The sequence below is a fragment of the Polyodon spathula genome, chromosome 1 (genome assembly GCF_017654505.1).
Source record: "Polyodon spathula isolate WHYD16114869_AA chromosome 1, ASM1765450v1, whole genome shotgun sequence".
In the NCBI taxonomy this organism is placed as follows: Eukaryota; Metazoa; Chordata; class Actinopteri; order Acipenseriformes; family Polyodontidae; genus Polyodon; species Polyodon spathula.
Window position 1 is genome coordinate 76,708,861 of NC_054534.1, and position 19,920 is coordinate 76,728,780.

The following is a 19,920-nucleotide window of genomic DNA, read 5'->3' on the forward strand; positions in this document are numbered from 1 at the left end:
GAGGGCGTGTGCAAGACAGCATTGGAGGTTTCTTAGTCTAGACTGACTGCTCGTTTACCAAAGTTTTCTGGAGGCCTGAGATTGATTGCTTTGTGTAAATCTTCAGGATGGCTTCACTCCGCTGGCTGTCGCACTGCAGCAGGGCCACAACCAGGTGGTGGCTATTCTCCTGGAGAACGACACCAAGGGGAAGGTGAGGCTGCCAGCCCTGCACATTGCTGCCCGCAAGGACGACACCAAGTCCGCGGCACTCCTTCTCCAGAACGACCACAACGCTGACGTGCAGTCCAAGGTGAGCTGCAGTGAGAGGCCTCCAACGTGTTTTTAATGTCAAGACACTCTATGTGATTACTCAACTGAAAACAAAATGAATTGACATGAAATGAGTTCAGACATTTTAACCTGAACCCCCTTTTTTTGTTTCATTTTGGTTTAGAAATCTGTCAACAGGAACACCTTATTTAACAAGGTGCAAACACCAAGATTTGTTGTCTATTTTTACTTCATATTCTATTATTTTGTATAGTTGTCTTGTTTTATGCAGGGTGAAATGCGGACTCTGCATGCAAGAAATATAAGTTTATACCAAAGAATACAATGCCAATGGCAGCTGGTTTGGTTTCTCTTTCAAAGGTCTTCTATGTTTTATAACAAAATGTTTCCTTCCTCAAAAATGCTGCACCAGATGATGGTTAATAGGACTACTGAGGTATATATTCAGATACATTTTTTCAATTTGTTTATCAGAGATATATTTTTTTTTAGGCTTTGCTTATATCACTTTTACATTTTTTTAGTCTTGCATGGTAGATCTACTTGAGTAGACAATATGTCCAGTAGTTTTATAAAAGTTTTTCACATGCATGGCTGTTAAGTTCTTTTCAGAAAACTTTATTTCATTTCAAAGGAAAAATATTTTATTATATATAATAAGTATAATATATATATATATAGGATATGTGTGTGTGTGATATATTATATATATATATATATATAGACACACACACACACACACACACTTGGAATCACTATAGTGTATTTACTATTATTAATACAGGATATATAACACCCAAATAAGTTCCAATGCTGAATAATCAGATGCAACAAATGGCTTTCAATATGAAATACACAGTGGCTATGAATTTTGGTTGCATCTGTATTATTCTGGTTGAACTGATACAAGTTTTACTGTCTCAGATGTACAAATACCAAAGTTCTGTATGAATTTTGAAGTCTTTGCATTGTGTATTTTTATTGTTATTGTTTGTTTTGGTTTTTTTGTTTTGTTTCTGCGATTATCTTTCCTTTTTAATGTTATATTGCACAGTCTTTGGAAATAAAAGTAAAAAATAATGCAATGCATACATATTCCAAACGGAACTGTTCAGTACATTTAAATAGGCTTGCTTTTGGATACAGTATTCTCATATCCATTTCATGATGCCATAATGAAATACCATATTAGTGCAGTGCTAACAGTATTTCTTGTAACAGTTCAATCACATCTAGGAGATATAGCAAACACTTTAGGGGTTACTGAAAATGCCATTCATTATTGATTATTGATTAATAATTAGTTGGAGTAAAATATAAATACATCAAACAGAAATTTAACATTTCTAATCCCAAAATACAAGATAATGTAGTTTTCCTCAGTGTTAAAAGCTACTGTATGTTTGTTAGCATAATTACTTTACACTGGACTCAGTAGTTTAGTTAAACCAAGCCTCATCACTGTTGGTGTGATCATTCTATATACAGTCTTTTCTGGTTACTGGTGAAAAAAAAAAAAAACATTAATAATGTTTTCCAGAAACATTCACTGAGATTTTATCTGACAATATCCTTTTGCAATAAGGATGTAGGGTTAAACTATGAAAGGTTACTGTGGCAGTGCTTAGCATTGTTAGTATAGAGCTTTCATATGGTAAAAGAAGCAAAATCCAGATAATTGAATAAAGTTCTGAGTACAATATTTGTTATACAACTCGAATTAAAATTTAAAAAGCTCTGATTATAAAGCGTAGGTCAAGGAGAGATCAAAATACTCTTGCTGGCATGTACCGTTACAGAATTTATGTTGCATCATTTCCAGCATTGTATGTACAATTTTTAATCATTTCGCAGTCGCAATATTCTTCATATTTTTGTAAATAATGTTTTCATATTAAATTGGAACATGTCTAACAGAATGGAAAGGTAAGGGCAAGCATTTCACATACTAAACTGCTCTGCAATATCAGTTTTCATATGACCCTGGTGTGATTCATAATATCTGACGTATGGTGGCATAGTGCACTTTTGATGTTTTGGTTAAATGGTTAATTGGCTGATTTTTCTTTCTTTTTTTCCCCCCATAATTTGTTAACAAATCCTTATGTGTCTTTTTCTGTAATTATCTTCCTTCAGAGTTATCTTTTTGTTTTACAGACTGGGTATGCATTGTTTTTGTAGGGTTAAAACATGTTGCATGAAGACTTTGTGTGTGTGTGTGTGTTTTTTTTTATGTTCTGGATTTTCTTTTTTGGTAAACATGTGTATTTTCCATTTGGAAGAGTGCATATATTTCACAGTGATGCCTAATGTGACTGCTGCATGAAGGGAAAAAAAGGATTACAAATGGTAGTTCTTGTGAACTAAAGCTGATCACCATTACCTTCTGTTTTCCAGAGCGGTTTCACTCCACTGCACATTGCTGCCCACTATGGGAATGTCAATGTTGCCACACTGCTGCTCAATCGCGGAGCTGCTGTCGACTTTACTGCCAGGGTACGTTTGAGTAGCCACTGTTCCTTTTTTTGCCTTTAATCAAAGCAACTAAATCTCACACAAGAAGAACATGGCAATTGCTGTGAGAACTAAAAGCATACATTGCATGTTACAGCAGTCAGCTGATTTTTGAGACAATTTGCTTCTAATCCTAATTCCTTGATTAAAGCAGGATTAAAACTCTGAGACTTCTGACCCATTTCAAGCAATTAAGAGATAAGTACATGTCAAGCAATTAATTGAAATTTCAGAAATTGTTGAAATTGCTGTGGCATCCATTTTCTATGGACATAGGCATATGCTTTGCAATAACTATCCACTCAAGCACAAGAAGTTTCACGGGCAGCACACATATTGCCATGGAAGAGAACATAGTCCTCTTGTGTAAATCTCTTCATCCAATTTATTTATTTATTTCATTTATATAGCACTATTTATACAAAAGTATTGCAAAGCACTACAGTACATAGCAGAAAAAACAAACCACAATACATTTGTATAGCATGCCACACATACAACTGCCACAGTCACACCATTTCAATAAAAGTATACACAAAAGCAGCAATTTTAACATTACTTTAAAACCCACTAAGATAAGAAAGCCATTTTATGAAGTACTTTTATGATATGTTCAATTTGTTGCCATTTGGAATGACCACAGCATGAAACATATTTGTGAAGCCATTGCCTTATTATGTAATTTTTACTGCAAAATTAAAACATAAAAATCACCAAGTGAAAGCTTTAGCCCTTTATTGGCATTGCCATTCCACATACAAGTGTCTGATTAAACAATAAATAGAGTTACTCAAAGTTTTCCAACAGGCTATAGTAGAAAAATGATTTTTATTAAAAGGCCTGACAAAAGAGTCTGAGAAAAGTCAGCCATTCAGCTACACCCAGTTTTATTAAGGCACACAATAGCACCAAGCTTACAGAGCGATTAAAGAGTTGCTTGGCAGAGTCGCCACATCCAACACTGTCAATGTGGCCCATAGGGGACTTGTCTTCTGTCATTACTGGGTATTTAATCTATAATCTATACTACATCCATTCTTTGGGAGACATGTGGTGTACATCATGTAGCTACTATACTTGTGGTGTACATCATTAACTTACAATACCAAAATACCAAAGCTGTGTGACATATTCCTTTTTGTCAATAACCTGAAAGTGCTGTAGATAGATACAGAGACAAATTCATATTTAAATACATATTTAAATACTGTACGGCACTGTACTAATTAGCTGATAATTATTGCTGAAGTCTTTAATCTGCTACTTAATTAGGTTTGCTTTTATACTTAATACAATAAAGTACTATGTCTATGTTTGTTCTGTTTTCCTGAACATTGTAATATTATTGTCTAGTATCTGTGTCCTCATTGCTTTGTAGAATGGAATCATACCCCTCCACGTAGCTTCCAAAAGAGGGAACACCAATATGGTACGTCTCCTCCTGGATCGGGGATCACAGATCGATGCCAAGACCAGAGTGAGTCTCCTTCTGTCTCCCTCACCCAGTCTCTGATCATGCCGCCTTCCCTCTTCTTTCAGCATGCTCATTACCTGGTGCACCCTGCTGTCTCCCTCAGCCTGCACTGTGAGGCATGAACAATGGGCAGTGTAGGTGTAAAAGATCAGGTTCTGTAGCCAAGCTTTGGAACATCATTTTCAGCACTCTAACTAACAAAGGAGCATAGAAGGATCAGAAGCCTTGAAAAAACTTTTACAAATTTAAAGCCAAGGTTGATCCCGCTCTCTGTTTGGTTTTCAATATCAGTTTATACTTTCAATCACAGAATGTTTAAGACAATTGCAAAAGTATTGTTTTGGCACAAAAAAAGCCTAAAAGGTGTGGCTACTGTCAATCAAGAAAACTGTCAGTGCATGTTTTTAAAAAGTGTAGGACATAGTATCAGCATAAATATTACTGTAAAGTGTCTAATAATGGTTTGGACTGTGATAATGTGCCTGCAGACGTTATAGCCATAGGCCTGGTTCAGTAGTAAAGTCTGACATACACTAAAATATTTTATATAATCCATCTAAAAAATACAATTGAATTATCTTACCGTGCAATGCCTGTTATTAAACAATAAACAAACATCATTTGGTTGGGTTAGTTTAATTAAAGGAAAGACAGATTAGCTTGCAAAACTCAGGGCTTCTAATTGATTGTACTGTGTAATTATTAGCATTGGGTATTACATCAAAATCTAGGTTAAAAAAAGGTAACATCTTGTTTTAAGTAAACAAGCCTCGTTCAAGCTGTGCATGTTTTTAATTTGCTAACCTTGTTGTGTGATAATGCTGTATGTCTTTGATGCGCAGTTTTTGGTGTCTCTTGTGTCTCCCATTATATCCGCATGTCTTGTGCTTGCTATGGCCAAGGGTATGTAGGGTCCAGTAGAGGTAGGTGCAGTAGTGCATGCTCAGTGTTACATTTCAATGGGAAGACTCTTGTCCCAGCCTCTGTGCCCTCTCTTCACCTCTAGACCTCTGAAAGAATTACCCAGTATCTTGGGTAGCAGTACAATGAAAACAAATAATAAAGTTGTCCTGAGTTCTTGTAGGACTTCAGTAGACTTGCGCATGCACCCACTTGAGCCTGGACCAGTCAGTGAACTGGATGAAGGGTAGGCTTTTGTATAGAAATGTGATGAATTACACCACAGAAGACCAAAACATTTTCTGTGACAGAATGTATGAGTCATGAAGTCAGTTTCTGTGTTATTTCTCAACTCACTAATTGTGTCAAGATGCTATTTCCATGGTTATCACCACATTGTCATTATCAACTTCGTCATATTTCCTTATCATGTGCATTTACAGTTTGTTTAGGGAGTTTAAAAATTATTATTATTGTTGCATTAAAATCGCTAACAAAAACATGCCAAAGAAACAGTGCAGAAGTTTTATATGTTGATCTGACTGCAGAAGAAAATAATTCTGAATTTTTAGCAATTAGTATTATATTCATTGATTGTTTAGATTTAATATCTGCAGCATTTTTAACAGAAGTCAAATTTTGCAATTCATTCTCAGGTTAATGCTTTAAGTTTTACAGCAAATGAAATGGTAAATGGTGACAACCAATAAACACAAGAATATCTGATACTGTGTATTATTAGCAATTATCTAGCTTTTGTTTTTGTATAATGACTTTTGTGTACAGCAGATTATATTTAGGTTTAAGGAGCTGGCACTTCACCCACAGACTTTAACAGAATTATTCTCTGTAAAAAACAGTTTTCACAGATTTAATTGTGAATAAACTAGAACATCGTAGAAACTTTCAGCTCATAAATGGAGGCCCACCTTGAACTATCTTTTAGATGAGATAGTTAAGCCCTGTTAAGAGCAGACGGTTATAGTTCTACTTCTGGACTGAAATGTCTTTGTAACTATTGGGTTGTTTCTTCTTGATGAATTGCAGTGTCTTTACTTGTGGTCCCATGTTTCAGGATGGGCTGACACCCCTGCACTGCGCTGCACGAAGTGGGCATGACCCAGCCGTGGAGCTTCTTCTGGAGAGGGGCGCGCCCATGCTAGCAAGGACAAAGGCACGTTACCATCTACTGAAAGGGCTTTGAGCATCCCAGCTCATTCTCTAGAATGTTCAGGCAGATATCAGCGACTACACAACAGTGTACAAAGAGTGAACATATACTTTGTATGAAACTGCCAAATCCCATTACATATAACAATACAATTGTATCACATTAAGTTATAGTATCTTTTAGATTTTGTTTCAAGGGTGGCACCAGAATTTTAGTATATATATGCAGCTATCTGAATTTTTAAAGCAACGATTAAATACTGTGGCAAAAATGCTTTTTATATAATTTTTTTTATAGAGGAAATATGGGAAGTACTCCTGCTATTTTGCTGGTAAACATTGATTATGGGAATTGGAACATATTAACTGAACTCTGTTGTTACTTTACCCATTCATCATATGCCTCTGAATGTCATTATAAGTTATAATTTCAGAATGATTCAATGTGTGTTCAAGATAAGGGGGAGAAGTACGACAGGTTTTTTTTACTGATTTATTATTATTTTTTAATCTGTAGAATGGACTGTCTCCTCTTCACATGTCTGCCCAAGGAGACCATGTAGAGTGTGTCAAACACCTGCTGCAGCACAAAGCACCTGTAGATGATGTCACACTGGACTACTTGACTGCCCTTCATGTTGCTGCGCACTGTGGTCACTACAGAGTAACAAAACTGCTTCTGGACAAGAGAGCCAATCCTAATGCCCGTGCACTGGTAAACACACATAACACATTATCAATGAGTAGACTGCCTAAACACTAAAATGCGTATGTAAATGTATAATAAGTATTGAGAGATCTAGCACCGATATGCTTGTTTATATGTGATGCTACTGCGTCTAATATATGATGCTATATGCGTATATATATATATATCTATATATATATATATATATATATATATATATATAATATCTATTTTCTCGAAAACAGATAATTAAAAACTTTTCGTTTCAAAACGAAAACACTACTTTGTGGATTTCAAAAAACCAACATTCAAAGAAATCCACAGATGTTACTAAATAAAGTCACTAAAAAAAAAAAAAAATCCAAAAGTTTTGAGTTTTTTAAGTTTAGGTTTTCATAAGTATGGGAAACTACGATACTAGCATAAATAGATGTTCCAGAAATTTCAGTATGATAACCTAATTCTGGAAAAGTCTAGAAAATGCTGGATTGTAGGTGAACATTCTTAGCGAGTATAAAAGGGTTAGAACATAAGAACATAAGAAAGTTTACAAACGAGAGGAGGCCATTTGGCCCATCTTGCTCGTTTGGTTGTTAGTAGCTTACTTATCCCAGAATCTCATCAAACAGCTTCTTAAAGGATCCCAGTGTGTCAGCTTCAACAACATTACTGGGGAGTTGATTCCAGACCCTCACAATTCTCTGTGTAAAAAAGTGCCTCCTATTTTCTGTTCTGAATGCCCCTTTGTCTAATCTCCATTTGTGACCCCTGGTCCCTTGGGTCAACACTGTCAATACATTTTAGAATTTTGAATGCTTGAATTAGGTCACCACGTAGTCAACTCTTTTAGCCTGTCTGCATATGACATGCCTTTTAAACCCAGAATAATTCTGGTCGCTCTTCTTTGCACTCTTTCTAGAGCAGCAGTATCCTTTTTGTAGTGAGGTGACCAGAACTGAACACAATATTCAAGATGAGGTCTTACTAATGTGTTGTACAGTTTTAACATTACTTTCCTTGATTTAAATTCAACACTTTTCACAATGTATCCGAGCATCTTGTTGGCCTTTTTTTCATAGCTTCCCCAGATTGTCTAGATGAAGACATTTCTGAGTCAACAAAAACTCCTAGGTCTTTTTCATAGATTCCTTCTTCAATTTCAGTATCTCCCATATGATATTTACAATGCACATTTTTATTTCCTGCATGCAGTACCTTACACTTTTCTCTATTAAATGTCATTTGCCATGTCTCTGCCCAGTTCTGAATCTTGTCTAGATCATTTTAAATTACCTTTGCTGCTGCAACGTTGTTTGCCACTCCTCCTATTTTTGTGTCGTCTGCGAATTTAGCAAGTTAGGCATAGGATGATTGCTGATTTTACCAATAAGTCAATATGAGACAAAGTAAAGAGCTATCTGAAGACCTTTGGCAGAAATTGATTTATTGTAAAGCTGGAGAAGGATACAAAAAGATTTCAAAGCGCAACATTCCCTCAGTCTGGAAGAAAGAATGTTCTTTCACCAAGAACAAGTAGAAGAATTGTGAGGAAGGTTAATAACAATCCAAGATTGACTGCCAAAGATATTCAAGTGAATTAGCTGCAAGTGGGAGTGGGGTTTCTATTTCAACCATAGGCCAAGTATTGCATGGTGAAGCTCTCAATGGTCAAGTCACACAGGCCAAGGAAAAAGCCACTCTTAGGAAAACGTCACAAGGACAATCACTTGAAGTTTGCAAAATGGCATTTGAATGATGGATATGAGTTCTGGTCAAAGGTTTTGTGGAGTGATGAAACAAAAATTAAGCTATTTGGTCATGCTGATAATCTGGTGAGACATACAAATTAAAGAACACCATACCTACTGTCAAGCATGGAGGTGGTAATATCCTTCTACGGGGCGGTTTTTCCTATAGTGGCACAGGACATTTAGTTCCAATACATGGTAAAATGCCAATCATCCAACACCCTCCGCTACAAAACTTGGTTTAAAGCGCAACTGGACGTTCCAACACAACAACGATCCAAAGCATACATCAAAATCTACTTCAGAATGGTTATGAATTGAAGAAGGTTGTGCACAAGATAAGTCCTCGGAATTTGAATGAACTGGAACAATTTTGCGTAAAGAATCATGTCAAAAGCTCATTGACAAATAACCTAATCATTTAAAAAAGGTTATTATTTTCCTTGTCAGAGTATGAATACTTTTGAGTTAGCATTTTTGGAGTTTTGCAAAAAAAAATGCTGAAATAAATAATTGGAGACATTTATTTCTTGTAACTTCGTCATCCACAAAAACAACATTTCAGGTACAAAAGATTTTTCATAAAATTCTTTGTTTTTATTTTCATTAGTATATTTACACTTTTGACTATAGCTGTATATATAGACAGGTCATGTGTGGTTAGCTTTTTTTAATTATATCAATACTTCAGATATTACATATTTTCTTTGCCAGATAGCTATTTATAGCAAAAATCACAGTAGTTTAGTTGTAACTCTATAAAGAACAACACTGTAAGGACAGCTCGGTTTAAAGGACATAGTACTAGATTTCATCCTCAGTCCCTTCAAACCAACATGTTCTGACAAGTGTCAGATGAACAAAGGCAAACAAAAGGGTTGTCCTTATAGACATGTGTAGCCTCACAAATCCTCTGCCATGGAAAAACAAAGTATCTTTGCATCACATGGGAAGAGATCTGATTTGGAAAGCAAAGAATGTTATCCTTTAAATACAAATGACAAAAATTAAGACTGAACATATCTACACAGATTTATGATTTACATGAGACAAAAATGCTGTTTTCAAATAATTTCTTCTAAAAGATGGGGTTGTATATATTAGCACCTCAGCTAAAGCAGTTTTTTTTTTTTAGATTTTTGTATGTTGATTTGTTTTCCGTACAGAATGGATTCACCCCACTGCACATTGCATGCAAGAAAAACCGAGTCAAAGTCATGGAACTCCTTGTCAAATATGGAGCTTCAATCCAAGCCATAACAGAGGTAGAGTTTCTTACTGTTTACTTACAAAGTAACACTGTCCTAAAAGGTTCTATTCAATCAAGACACTTGCAGAAGTAAAACCTTGTTGTTTTGTTTCACAGTCTGGCCTTACTCCAATACATGTGGCTGCCTTCATGGGCCACTTGAATATAGTCCTGCTCCTGCTGCAGAATGGAGCTTCTCCAGATGTCACTAACATTGTGAGTATGGCTTCAATTAGCCTCTTGAAGCAAATTCTGAACAGGAAATGTAGACAATATTTTGCACATGTAATATGTAAGCAGTGTCATGTAATCTATCTAGATGACCAAAATGGAACTATTGACTTTGCAAGGTATGAGCAGCATTAATAAACTATTTAAAAAGCTATGTTATAAAGGGTTCTCTCTTCTTAGATAATGCTGTAAACACAAAAGTTTTGAACATGTATTTTTACTGCAGCATAACAGCTGCTGGAAGATGTTTGTGTTGTGTTCTTTTGAAGAGATGCCAGTTGTGATAGCTTGTAACAGTGCTGTCATAATGGATTGTTATTTAAGGTCTTCATAAGTTACCACTAAGGCAGGAGGGCATTAAAGTATCAACTCTAGAGGGTTACTTCAATAAAATAAAAATATTATATTATACAGTCTTGATATTTTACATATTTTCAAAATTACACACCATACATTCAGCAATAAAGTACAAACAGTTAAACTGTTGTTTACAGAAGTGATTAATTGGACATTGTAAAGTTCCCCCCCCCCCCCCCCCCCAGTGTACTTTCTATCATAATTTATGAACATATATTTTCAGTAATTGTCAAATCCTTTCACTTGTAATTTCATTGTGGCTATAAAACCTAATTAGAGGCACTTCCACTGCCTCTAGTGGAAGTGTTTAGAATGAGAATTACTGAGAATTAAAATGTCAACATTCTGAACTTGGGCATTTCAATCATATAAAAGTTTATGTAAAAGGTCAGGACTGTCTCGCTACCGGAGAGAAAAATCGAAGCTGACAAACAAGGAGTTACATTTTTTGTTTTGTGCAGCAAACATTGAAGCAAACTTATTGTATTTTAGAGATACTGAGGTCATTTCAATTGATCTGAAAAGCTGCATGTCAAAATAAACACTACCACATAAATTGTTACAATTTGAACTTGCCTTTTTTTTTTTTTTTAACTAACAGAAATAAATTAAAGAGTCTAACATGTACTGTTGGAAGTTTGACTTCCATAACCCTGAGTCCTTTATGAATTAGGGATGCTGTTATTTAAATTAAATGAACTGGACCCAATGAGTTTTAAAAAATAAAAATTGAGAAAGAATTGGAAAAGAATGCCAAATGTAGTCAGTAACAGCGACACTTGCTTGGAAAGTGCTATGCGAGGTCCAGAAGGATCTCTTTTTCAACCAACAAACAGAACATGCAAAATGGTGTAAATAGTAAACTGGTCCTAACAGGGAGATTTTTCAGTTTGTCCTATTTAAAGGAACTGACAGAGCGTGTTATCATTGATGAGTTGATCTTTGTATTAATTTGGTCACAGCAAGGGAGTTCTCTGTACTCAGGTGTGAGCAGGTCTTTGTGCTGTTGTGTTTGCAGCGCGGGGAGACGGCCCTGCACATGGCTGCTCGGGCTGGGCAGGTGGAAGTTGTCCGCTGCCTCTTGAGAAATGGAGCACTTGTGGATGCTAGAGCTAGGGTAAGTCACATGTACAGTAAGCACTGTGTAACTATGACCAGTTCTAAATGATTACATAGGAATATCGCATTTACCTGAGAAAAAAAACAGACTAATTTCTGGCTTGCAATTATGACCTCCCCCCCCAACATAATTTTATTGTACTGTTTGTATTATTTTTACTCCAGCAGTGTCACACTGTTAAATAAATAGTGGGTGGCTTTTATATTATAAGTAAAACTATTTCTGGTACTAAAGATGTAAAAACATTATCCCCTTATCATACATCCTTCAGTCATACGCAACATGGTTTTATGTTTACAAAGATTTTTTTTTTTTTTTTTAAACTTAAAAATAATAATACAAATTCTGTATTTAGAAATACAAAAAGGTTTATTGGGAAGTGGGTAGCAGTATGAATTTCAACACATTTGTTTTTGGACTTTTAGGTTCTCTTTTATCAGTATGAATGTGGTTGTATGTTGTATTTTTCAGGAGGATCAGACCCCCCTACACATTGCTTCCCGCCTGGGTAAAACAGAAATCGTGCAATTATTACTGCAGCACATGGCACACCCAGACGCAGCCACCACAAACGGCTACACCCCCCTGCACATCTCAGCCAGAGAGGGGCAAGTGGATGTGGCCTCAGTTCTCATAGAAGCTGGAGCCTCACACTCCTTAGCCACAAAGGTAAATCACTTTGGTGTTTTTCTTTTACTGTACTCATTTTCCTCCCTTTTCTATATGTTTTATGTACATCTTTTACACCTCGCTCTATTACAGTAGTCAAGCTAGTTAAGGGAACTGCAGCAGTATTTCGGTTTCACTCGGTGACAGTCCTCCTTGCCGCACACCAGCCCCTGCTGGCTGAGATGGGGATAGAACAACTGCAGCCTCCCTTTGCCTTCCAACATCAGTTCAGCAGTAAGCAGCTGGTGGTTATCAGAGAGAAAAATTGTTAAGTGTTTTCCTCCCCCTGCATCTGAGCAGACAGCTTTACTGAATCCCCATTTTAATCAGACTGCCACAGGAAATACACTATATACCTACACTACATATTTTTTATAGATAGACAAGGTAAAAATTATATTAAATATATTTTCTTTATCACCTACATATAGTACACATCTATCTAAAGTATGATTTTATAGCTATAGAAATGCATAGTAACACAATTCTGATTTCATTGTAGCTCATGGCTCCTACAGATATGTGAACTTTGTTGCTTAATATGGCCACAAGTATGCTCAATGCAGTATTTTAACAGGGATACACAGAACCTCAATGAATGCCATCATTACAATCAGTTAGGAACGTACTGTGATTACAGAATGTATTACTCTAGGGAGCAGGGTACATATATATTATGTGGATAAACCTAAAAATAATAGTAACAATATGTATAATTTGTTTACAAATAACATAAATTTGTATACATGTTCTTCTATGTATAACGAAGTTTGTATCTGTGTTATAGACACAAGATTGAATGAACTTTCTATCTATGTTATAGCACTGAAATAAGCATTCAAATTAAAACTTTACAGAAAGGATTCACCCCCTTGCATGTGGCTGCTAAATATGGAAGCCTGGATGTGGCAAAACTCCTCCTGCAACGCCGGGCTCCTCCTGACTCTTCTGGGAAGGTAAGAGAATTGTAACAGGTATCTTCACTGTTCACTGTGACATTCTGTATTGGAGACGCCAATTAAATAAACTAGTGCTACTTCTGACATTATCAACATTATTCTTCTGTGCTTGTCTAAGGGAAGTATATTTGATTAAATGATTACTTTACAAATGTTAAATCACAAGAAAATAGGTATACAGTTCTGTATTTTATACACAAATTTTAAAACCTAATCAGTGGCGGAGGAAGAGAAAGATGGGCCTCGTTAGCATGCATGAAACAGTATACGACTACATGTAATAGGAAGGTTTTCTACTCCTACTTGAATTGCATTTTGCGTGCATCTTTACTTCCAATACTACACTCTTTTTAATCACACACTAACAAGTTTACACACCCGTTAACAGCTTCCACCTAAACTATAGGATGAATTGTGCACACAGAATGTAACTGCAAAAGACTGCTGAACAGCACCCCAAAACCTTCCATGAAGACAGTAGGAAACTGTTTTGCAATATTGAGAGATCACTAGATGGTTGCGGAGTTCGAAAAAGAGACGCCAACAAAACATAAAACAGTGCCTCATACCAGCCTCCATGCAAAGACAGTTACGAGGGGAAAAAAAGGAAGATAATTTTAATTCAACCATTTAAAAAAAAAAAAAAAAACATAATTAAGAGAATAGCAGTACATAGAATAAAAATGTAATTACTGTCACTGGTAGCTACAGTGATATGAATATGATGGTAGCATCTGCAAATATAAATGTGAAGGATATTATCACTGTTAGGTTTTTATTTTCCAAACGTTCGGACCCCTCTAGGACCCTCTGAGTGCGTGGGTCCCTGTGCAGTTGCCCCAGCTGCAGCAACTATTCCTCCACCACTGCCACTGTATTCTTATGTGACCTGTTGATCTTTTTTGCGTTGTGAAAAAAACTAAAGCAAAACACACACGTGTTATTTGCATACTGATTAAGACATTTGACAAAGGAAACTGTAGTTAATGACAATTTATATTTTTCTGTTGAGGCTATGTTGAGAGCAAAAATACCGGTAAGCATAAAGTGTAAAGTTCTTTTTTTTTTTTTTTTTTTTTTTTTTTTTTTTTTGTTTAGTAACAACATCAATAACTTTCCCCTTTTGTTTTTGTATTCATTACGTCAAACAAAACATGGCAGCTAGCACGCTTTAATACATTTCTTAATGCGCACAGGTTTTGGTTTTGTTTATTTGCCTAATGGCAGCTTATTCCCTGCTAATCCTGATCTATGCAGTGCTTTTTAAACCACCCTTACAGAATGGCCTCACCCCTCTTCATGTTGCTGCTCACTATGATAACCAGAAGGTGGCAATGCTGTTACTGGAAAAAGGGGCCTCTCCCCATTCAACTGCCAAGGTGAGACGACAAGGCAAAGAGGCTTCAGCAGCTGTGTCTAGTGCACTTGTTACAAAAACAAGTGTGCATCAGCGTCATTGAATTTGTCTGTAAATACATTATATTCATTCAAATTACATAATCACATGCTATAGTGTGTTTCAATGTACCATAGCACTGTTGTTATTATCAAAGCATACTGTGGTACTATAGTTTACCAGTCTGAAAGGATTTCAACCTGATTGCCTTTGGTGTTATGATTTTAAAGTATTCCTTTTTCCCCAGTTTGTTCTCCATTTTTTCTATGAACTATATGGCCGTCAAGCTGTACAAAATTGAAGAAAACTGGGTATTTAAAAAACTATAACACTAGATGGCATAAATAGTTGCAATAACTTGAAAGTATTTTCTTTAGTATATAACTATTATCTCTACTGGAACTAGGTGCTTCTATGAGCCTTTTCCTGCCAGGCTTAGAAACAAGACAAAATCCCAAATTAGAATTAGTTTGTCGCTCTTATTCCATGGTGGAAATTATTCCATATTCACAATTATTTGTACATTGTCATAAAAAATAAATAAAACATTAAACACTTTTTTTAGAAAAGGAGTTGGTATAGATTGTTGTTTTATTTAAGGTGCTATTCTGCCTCTCACATTCTCTCTGTGTGCACACATAGAATGGATACACTCCACTACACATAGCGGCAAAGAAGAACCAAATGGACATAGCCACCACACTTCTGGAGTACGGGGCGGAGACTAACATTCTTACCAAGCAGGGCGTGACTCCGCTGCACCTGGCATCACAGGAAGGACACACCGACATGGTGGGCCTGCTTCTGAAGAAGGGGGCCACCATCAATGTGGGAACAAAGGTAACAGCAGCGAATCACATTGTCCGTGGAAGCACTTGGTTTTATGGTTTCTTATACCATTCACCCAGTGAAAGCCCCTTTGTATCGTTTCACGGAGCAGAAAGAATAAAGAACAAGCATACCAATTAATAATGTACTGTACTGTAGGACATAAACTGTTATGAGTCAGAAAACTTCCTAATATAGAAGAAGCCACAGCAGTGTACTCCTGTGTAAACACTAACTTGATTTGTCAAGGAAGGATAGGACAGAATGTAAGGGTACTGTTCTTGCTGGTACTTCATTATTTCCTTTGCAGCTGATCACATGACCTGATTGCAGCATGACCATTTGGAGTGAAACTAGAGCACAGGAAGTCATTTGGCACTGGAAGATGCATTAGCTTTAACCCGTATAGTTTTGTCTTTGAAATAGTTGTGTATTACAAGAAAAGTACAACAAATAAGAAACACAAAATATTTACAACAAAAGTAAAGGGGACCAGTGATAGTAATTCTAAGAGGTCATTTATTTATTTATTTATTTATTTTTGGTCAGCGCTCCTTCAAAAACCTCCTGCCCTACCTACTGCTGTTTGTCACGTTACTTACTACAGCATTCTTTAAAATAATTTCAGTGCCCGCTCTCATGCACTAGGCGTCTTGTTTTGCTTGTTTTGCTTGTGTATGATCAGAAGCAGTGTTCATCTCTTGCTATAGGCGTCCTTTCAGGTTTGGTTGGTGAAAAATTGGTTAACAAATGCTGTATGAAGAGTAATAAATTAAATGACAGAGCTATAGAATTGTATAATTGTTAGCTCTGTATTTGTTTATAGGAACAGTTTATAATTAATTACGGTTTGCAGTCATGCAAGTCAATAGTTCTTTCAAAGTTGTCCTGTGAGTTAAAGCAAATAAATACTTCTTTGCTTCAGTATGATAAATCTTTTCCCCAGTTGCCCAGCTTTTTCTCTAACCTTTTAATTCTTTAGTTTTGGCCAGATTTTATAATACTATTATTGTACATGTAACAGTATGTTCAGTTACATTCCTGGTTGCTACGTGGCAAAGCAATGTTAGAAGGTGTTGACAAATGCCAAAAGGTAAAATCATTTTCTTTCTTGGACGGTATTTGATTCTCAAGGTTTGACAAACATTAAATATGGATTTTTACCAGTTCAAGTGGGTGTTATATGTTATTGATGTATATAATATTTAATATAGTGTTCAAAGTGATTCTATTAACATTTGAAAATGTCATATTAGCATTTTCTCAATTAGTAAACCTTATCAAACATTCTCAGGTAACCCTCTGTAGGAGTTAGACATTTGAGTGTTGTGACAGTGTCCTTTCCCACATTATAACAATATATTACTACATGTAATTGTTTTCTGTAGCACAGAATGATCTTAACTGTTTTTTTTATAGTTTCTACCATCCAAGATATACAATATAACTATCATATATGCTTTGAGTATTTGCAAGCAAGCATTTTAAAACAATTACTACTTACTGGTCTACAATATAAGCCAAGTTTTATTACAGTGTCAACTAGACCAAAATACAAAACAAAAAAGAAAAGAATACATATTGGGATATGCTATAATCATAGTACCAACCAACGTTTTACTGTTCTGATAGTAAACTATACCCACTGATTGTGTAACATTTACAGACTGGGTTGACATCACTCCATCTGGCAGCCCAGGAGGACAGGGTTACCGTGGCTGAAAACTTGGCAAAACATGGCGCCAACCTTGATGCGCAGACCAAGGTAACAATCAATTTTTCTGTAAAGTAGTGCCTAGGTATCTGTAGTGTTCACATATCCACTCCGGAGTCCAGCTCCATATGTTGCATGTAGCTGTAGAGGAATATAGCACTCCTGCTCTACCCACAGGAGTCATTCTGCATACTGATAATGAACCAACAGCATGCCTGCATTTGCACTTGTATCATACTTCTAGTAAACTTGTATATAGTTCAACCTAGCATGGTTTCTATCTCATTCTCTGCAAATACACAGCAAAACACCACAGTATTTATAGCAGCTGTATAGAGCCATTAAACAACACATTATATACAATAACTCAGATCTACTCTATGGCTGCCTTCCATTTTGCCATAGACTTAAAAAGCTTAAAAATGCAATACACTTGAACATACCAGTAAATATTAGTGCATAACAATAATAAACTCTGTCCTTGTTTTCTTGCAGCTGGGCTACACTCCAGTGATTGTAGCCTGTCACTATGGAAACATCAAGATGGTAAACTTTCTTCTTCAGCACAGAGCAAACGTCAATGCTAAAACTAAGGTAAAAACAACCTATTCCTTTTGTGCCTCAAAGTAGTTGCATGAAATTTGCAATTTAAAAATGCATGCAAGTGAATCTGAATGCGATTAAAAATCATAGCACCAATGTCAGATTTTTTTTTTTTTGTGGTGGTGGTGGTGTTGCATCCTGTAATTGTCAGTTATGAACAGATTATATTAGTGTAGTGTAATTGATATGAACCTTCAGGCTATTCAAATATTTGTTTGCTGCAGCATTTATATATGTAGTAGGTCTCGTAAGGACAGGCAGTGGTTGACTGTAAAAGAAAAAGATGCTTAACTAATAAAGTACTTCCTCTTTTCCTGGTTTTGTTTCCTTTACCCTTGTCTCGTCTCAGAATGGATACACCCCCCTGCACCAGGCTGCTCAGCAGGGCCACACCCACATCATCAACACCCTCCTCCAGCATGGCGCGAAGCCCAATGCAGTCACTGTGGTGAGTGCTTATTGAAATAATTCTGACATGCACTGGAAATAACAAAGTGTGTCTCTTAAGCAGGACTATTGCCTGCATTAAACAAAAAATGATGTCGATAGCAGTGTTCATGCATCCATGAATAACATGGTTATACCATTACTATAATACATATTTAACACATGCCTTGGGACCACTTTGATCTAGATGGTTCTGCCTTTCTGCAATCCTAACCAGGGCTGACCGGTTTCCTGTTCAAACCATTTTATATGATGCTGGTAGAAGAAAAATGGGGTGATTTAAAATATCTTTGTTCAGTCCTAGTGGCGAAAAACTTGACATTGTTTAAAAACAGTTCATTTACTGTTTAAAAATTAGGCTGTTTCACATTATCATTAAGACATTATCAAGTTAGTAGCTAGCCTTGTGATGTATTGTCTAGATTTGGTATAGACAGTTTATATAGTATTTATGTTGTAAATATGGCAATGACCATACTAGACATTTAGGATGAACGTTAGTCTAGTGCAACAAATACTGTATATCTACTAATTTATGGTCTTAAAAGTTCAATTGATTTGCTCAGCAAGTATTTTCTAAAAAACATACACCATAATTAACTTTTGATGTCAGCTGCAGGTTTTGAATTCTGTAAGAAAGTACGAATTCAAATTGTCTTATAAATACTGACAGAAGAAGATGCTAATGTTTAAATTACAAATTAAAGTATGTAAACTGTATGAAAATTCAACAGCTTCTGTGCATACTAACACACTGAATTTGCATACAGTGCATCAATTTAATATTTAGAGATTACACGCTTTTTAACAGTATGAATTCTCTAATTATGAAATTGTAGTATGTAAACACAGAAGCAGTGGTGAAAAGGCCATGCTCTGTGTTTGCTGTAAGAGGAAGTCAGGCTAGGACTTGTACCCTCTTTTCTGCTGTGAGCTGCTGTGGGCTTGTTCTCACTGGAAAGAAAGCAAATGCACTGCCCTGACGAGCTGCTGCTCTTTGGTTTAAAGCGGCCTTTCTCTCTCTCCACAGAATGGCAACACAGCCCTGGCCATAGCCAGGCGTCTCGGATACATCTCGGTGGTCGATACTTTGAAGGTGGTAACCGAGGAGGTCATCACCACAACAACTGTGAGTACATAGGATGCACTGACATAATGTTTTGCGATAGTTCAGGAAATAGTTTGCTTGTCCCAGATCTATCCACTACAACAAACATGTCCTTTATTATTATTATTATTATTAATATTATTATTATTATTATTATTATTATTATTATTATTATTATTATTATTATTATTTTTTTTTTTTTTTTTTTGTTAATGATAGAGGTACTAGTAGTACTAGTAGAATTATTACTTTTTTCTCCCCCACAAGATATGTACGAAATAGACAGATGCATTGCACTGACTGTCCTGTAGTACGTAAATTAGTGATCAGACTGTTATGATTAGGTGAAGGATACCTCCAGCAAGCAGGGACAGCACTTTATAACATCAGCGAAAATTGTGACAATTATGTTCCTACTACCAATCAGGCATATGGATCATTTTGATACAGAAAAAAAAACAAAAGTGTTGCT

At 36.0% G+C, this 19,920-nt stretch overlaps 1 protein-coding gene across 12 annotated transcripts in view; it reads left to right on the forward strand.

Moving 5' to 3' along the window:
* LOC121322510 (ankyrin-2-like) overlaps positions 1 to 19,920 on the forward strand; it is a 227,241-nt gene that overhangs the window by 143,750 nt on the left and 63,571 nt on the right. For 6 of the 12 annotated variants that reach the window (XM_041262655.1, XM_041262663.1, XM_041262631.1 and 3 more), the window contains 18 exons: positions 107 to 292; positions 686 to 709; positions 2,191 to 2,199; positions 2,671 to 2,769; positions 4,166 to 4,264; positions 6,237 to 6,335; positions 6,849 to 7,046; positions 9,934 to 10,032; positions 10,134 to 10,232; positions 11,623 to 11,721; positions 12,196 to 12,393; positions 13,251 to 13,349; positions 14,633 to 14,731; positions 15,391 to 15,588; positions 17,243 to 17,341; positions 17,786 to 17,884; positions 18,243 to 18,341; positions 19,371 to 19,469. In XM_041262655.1, coding sequence (XP_041118589.1) covers positions 107 to 292; positions 686 to 709; positions 2,191 to 2,199; positions 2,671 to 2,769; positions 4,166 to 4,264; positions 6,237 to 6,335; positions 6,849 to 7,046; positions 9,934 to 10,032; positions 10,134 to 10,232; positions 11,623 to 11,721; positions 12,196 to 12,393; positions 13,251 to 13,349; positions 14,633 to 14,731; positions 15,391 to 15,588; positions 17,243 to 17,341; positions 17,786 to 17,884; positions 18,243 to 18,341; positions 19,371 to 19,469 — 2,001 coding nt within the window. The remainder of the gene's footprint in view (positions 1 to 106; positions 293 to 685; positions 710 to 2,190; positions 2,200 to 2,670; positions 2,770 to 4,165; positions 4,265 to 6,236; positions 6,336 to 6,848; positions 7,047 to 9,933; positions 10,033 to 10,133; positions 10,233 to 11,622; positions 11,722 to 12,195; positions 12,394 to 13,250; positions 13,350 to 14,632; positions 14,732 to 15,390; positions 15,589 to 17,242; positions 17,342 to 17,785; positions 17,885 to 18,242; positions 18,342 to 19,370; positions 19,470 to 19,920) is intronic. The other 6 variants (XM_041262633.1, XM_041262639.1, XM_041262647.1 and 3 more) reach the window with 2 other exon arrangements.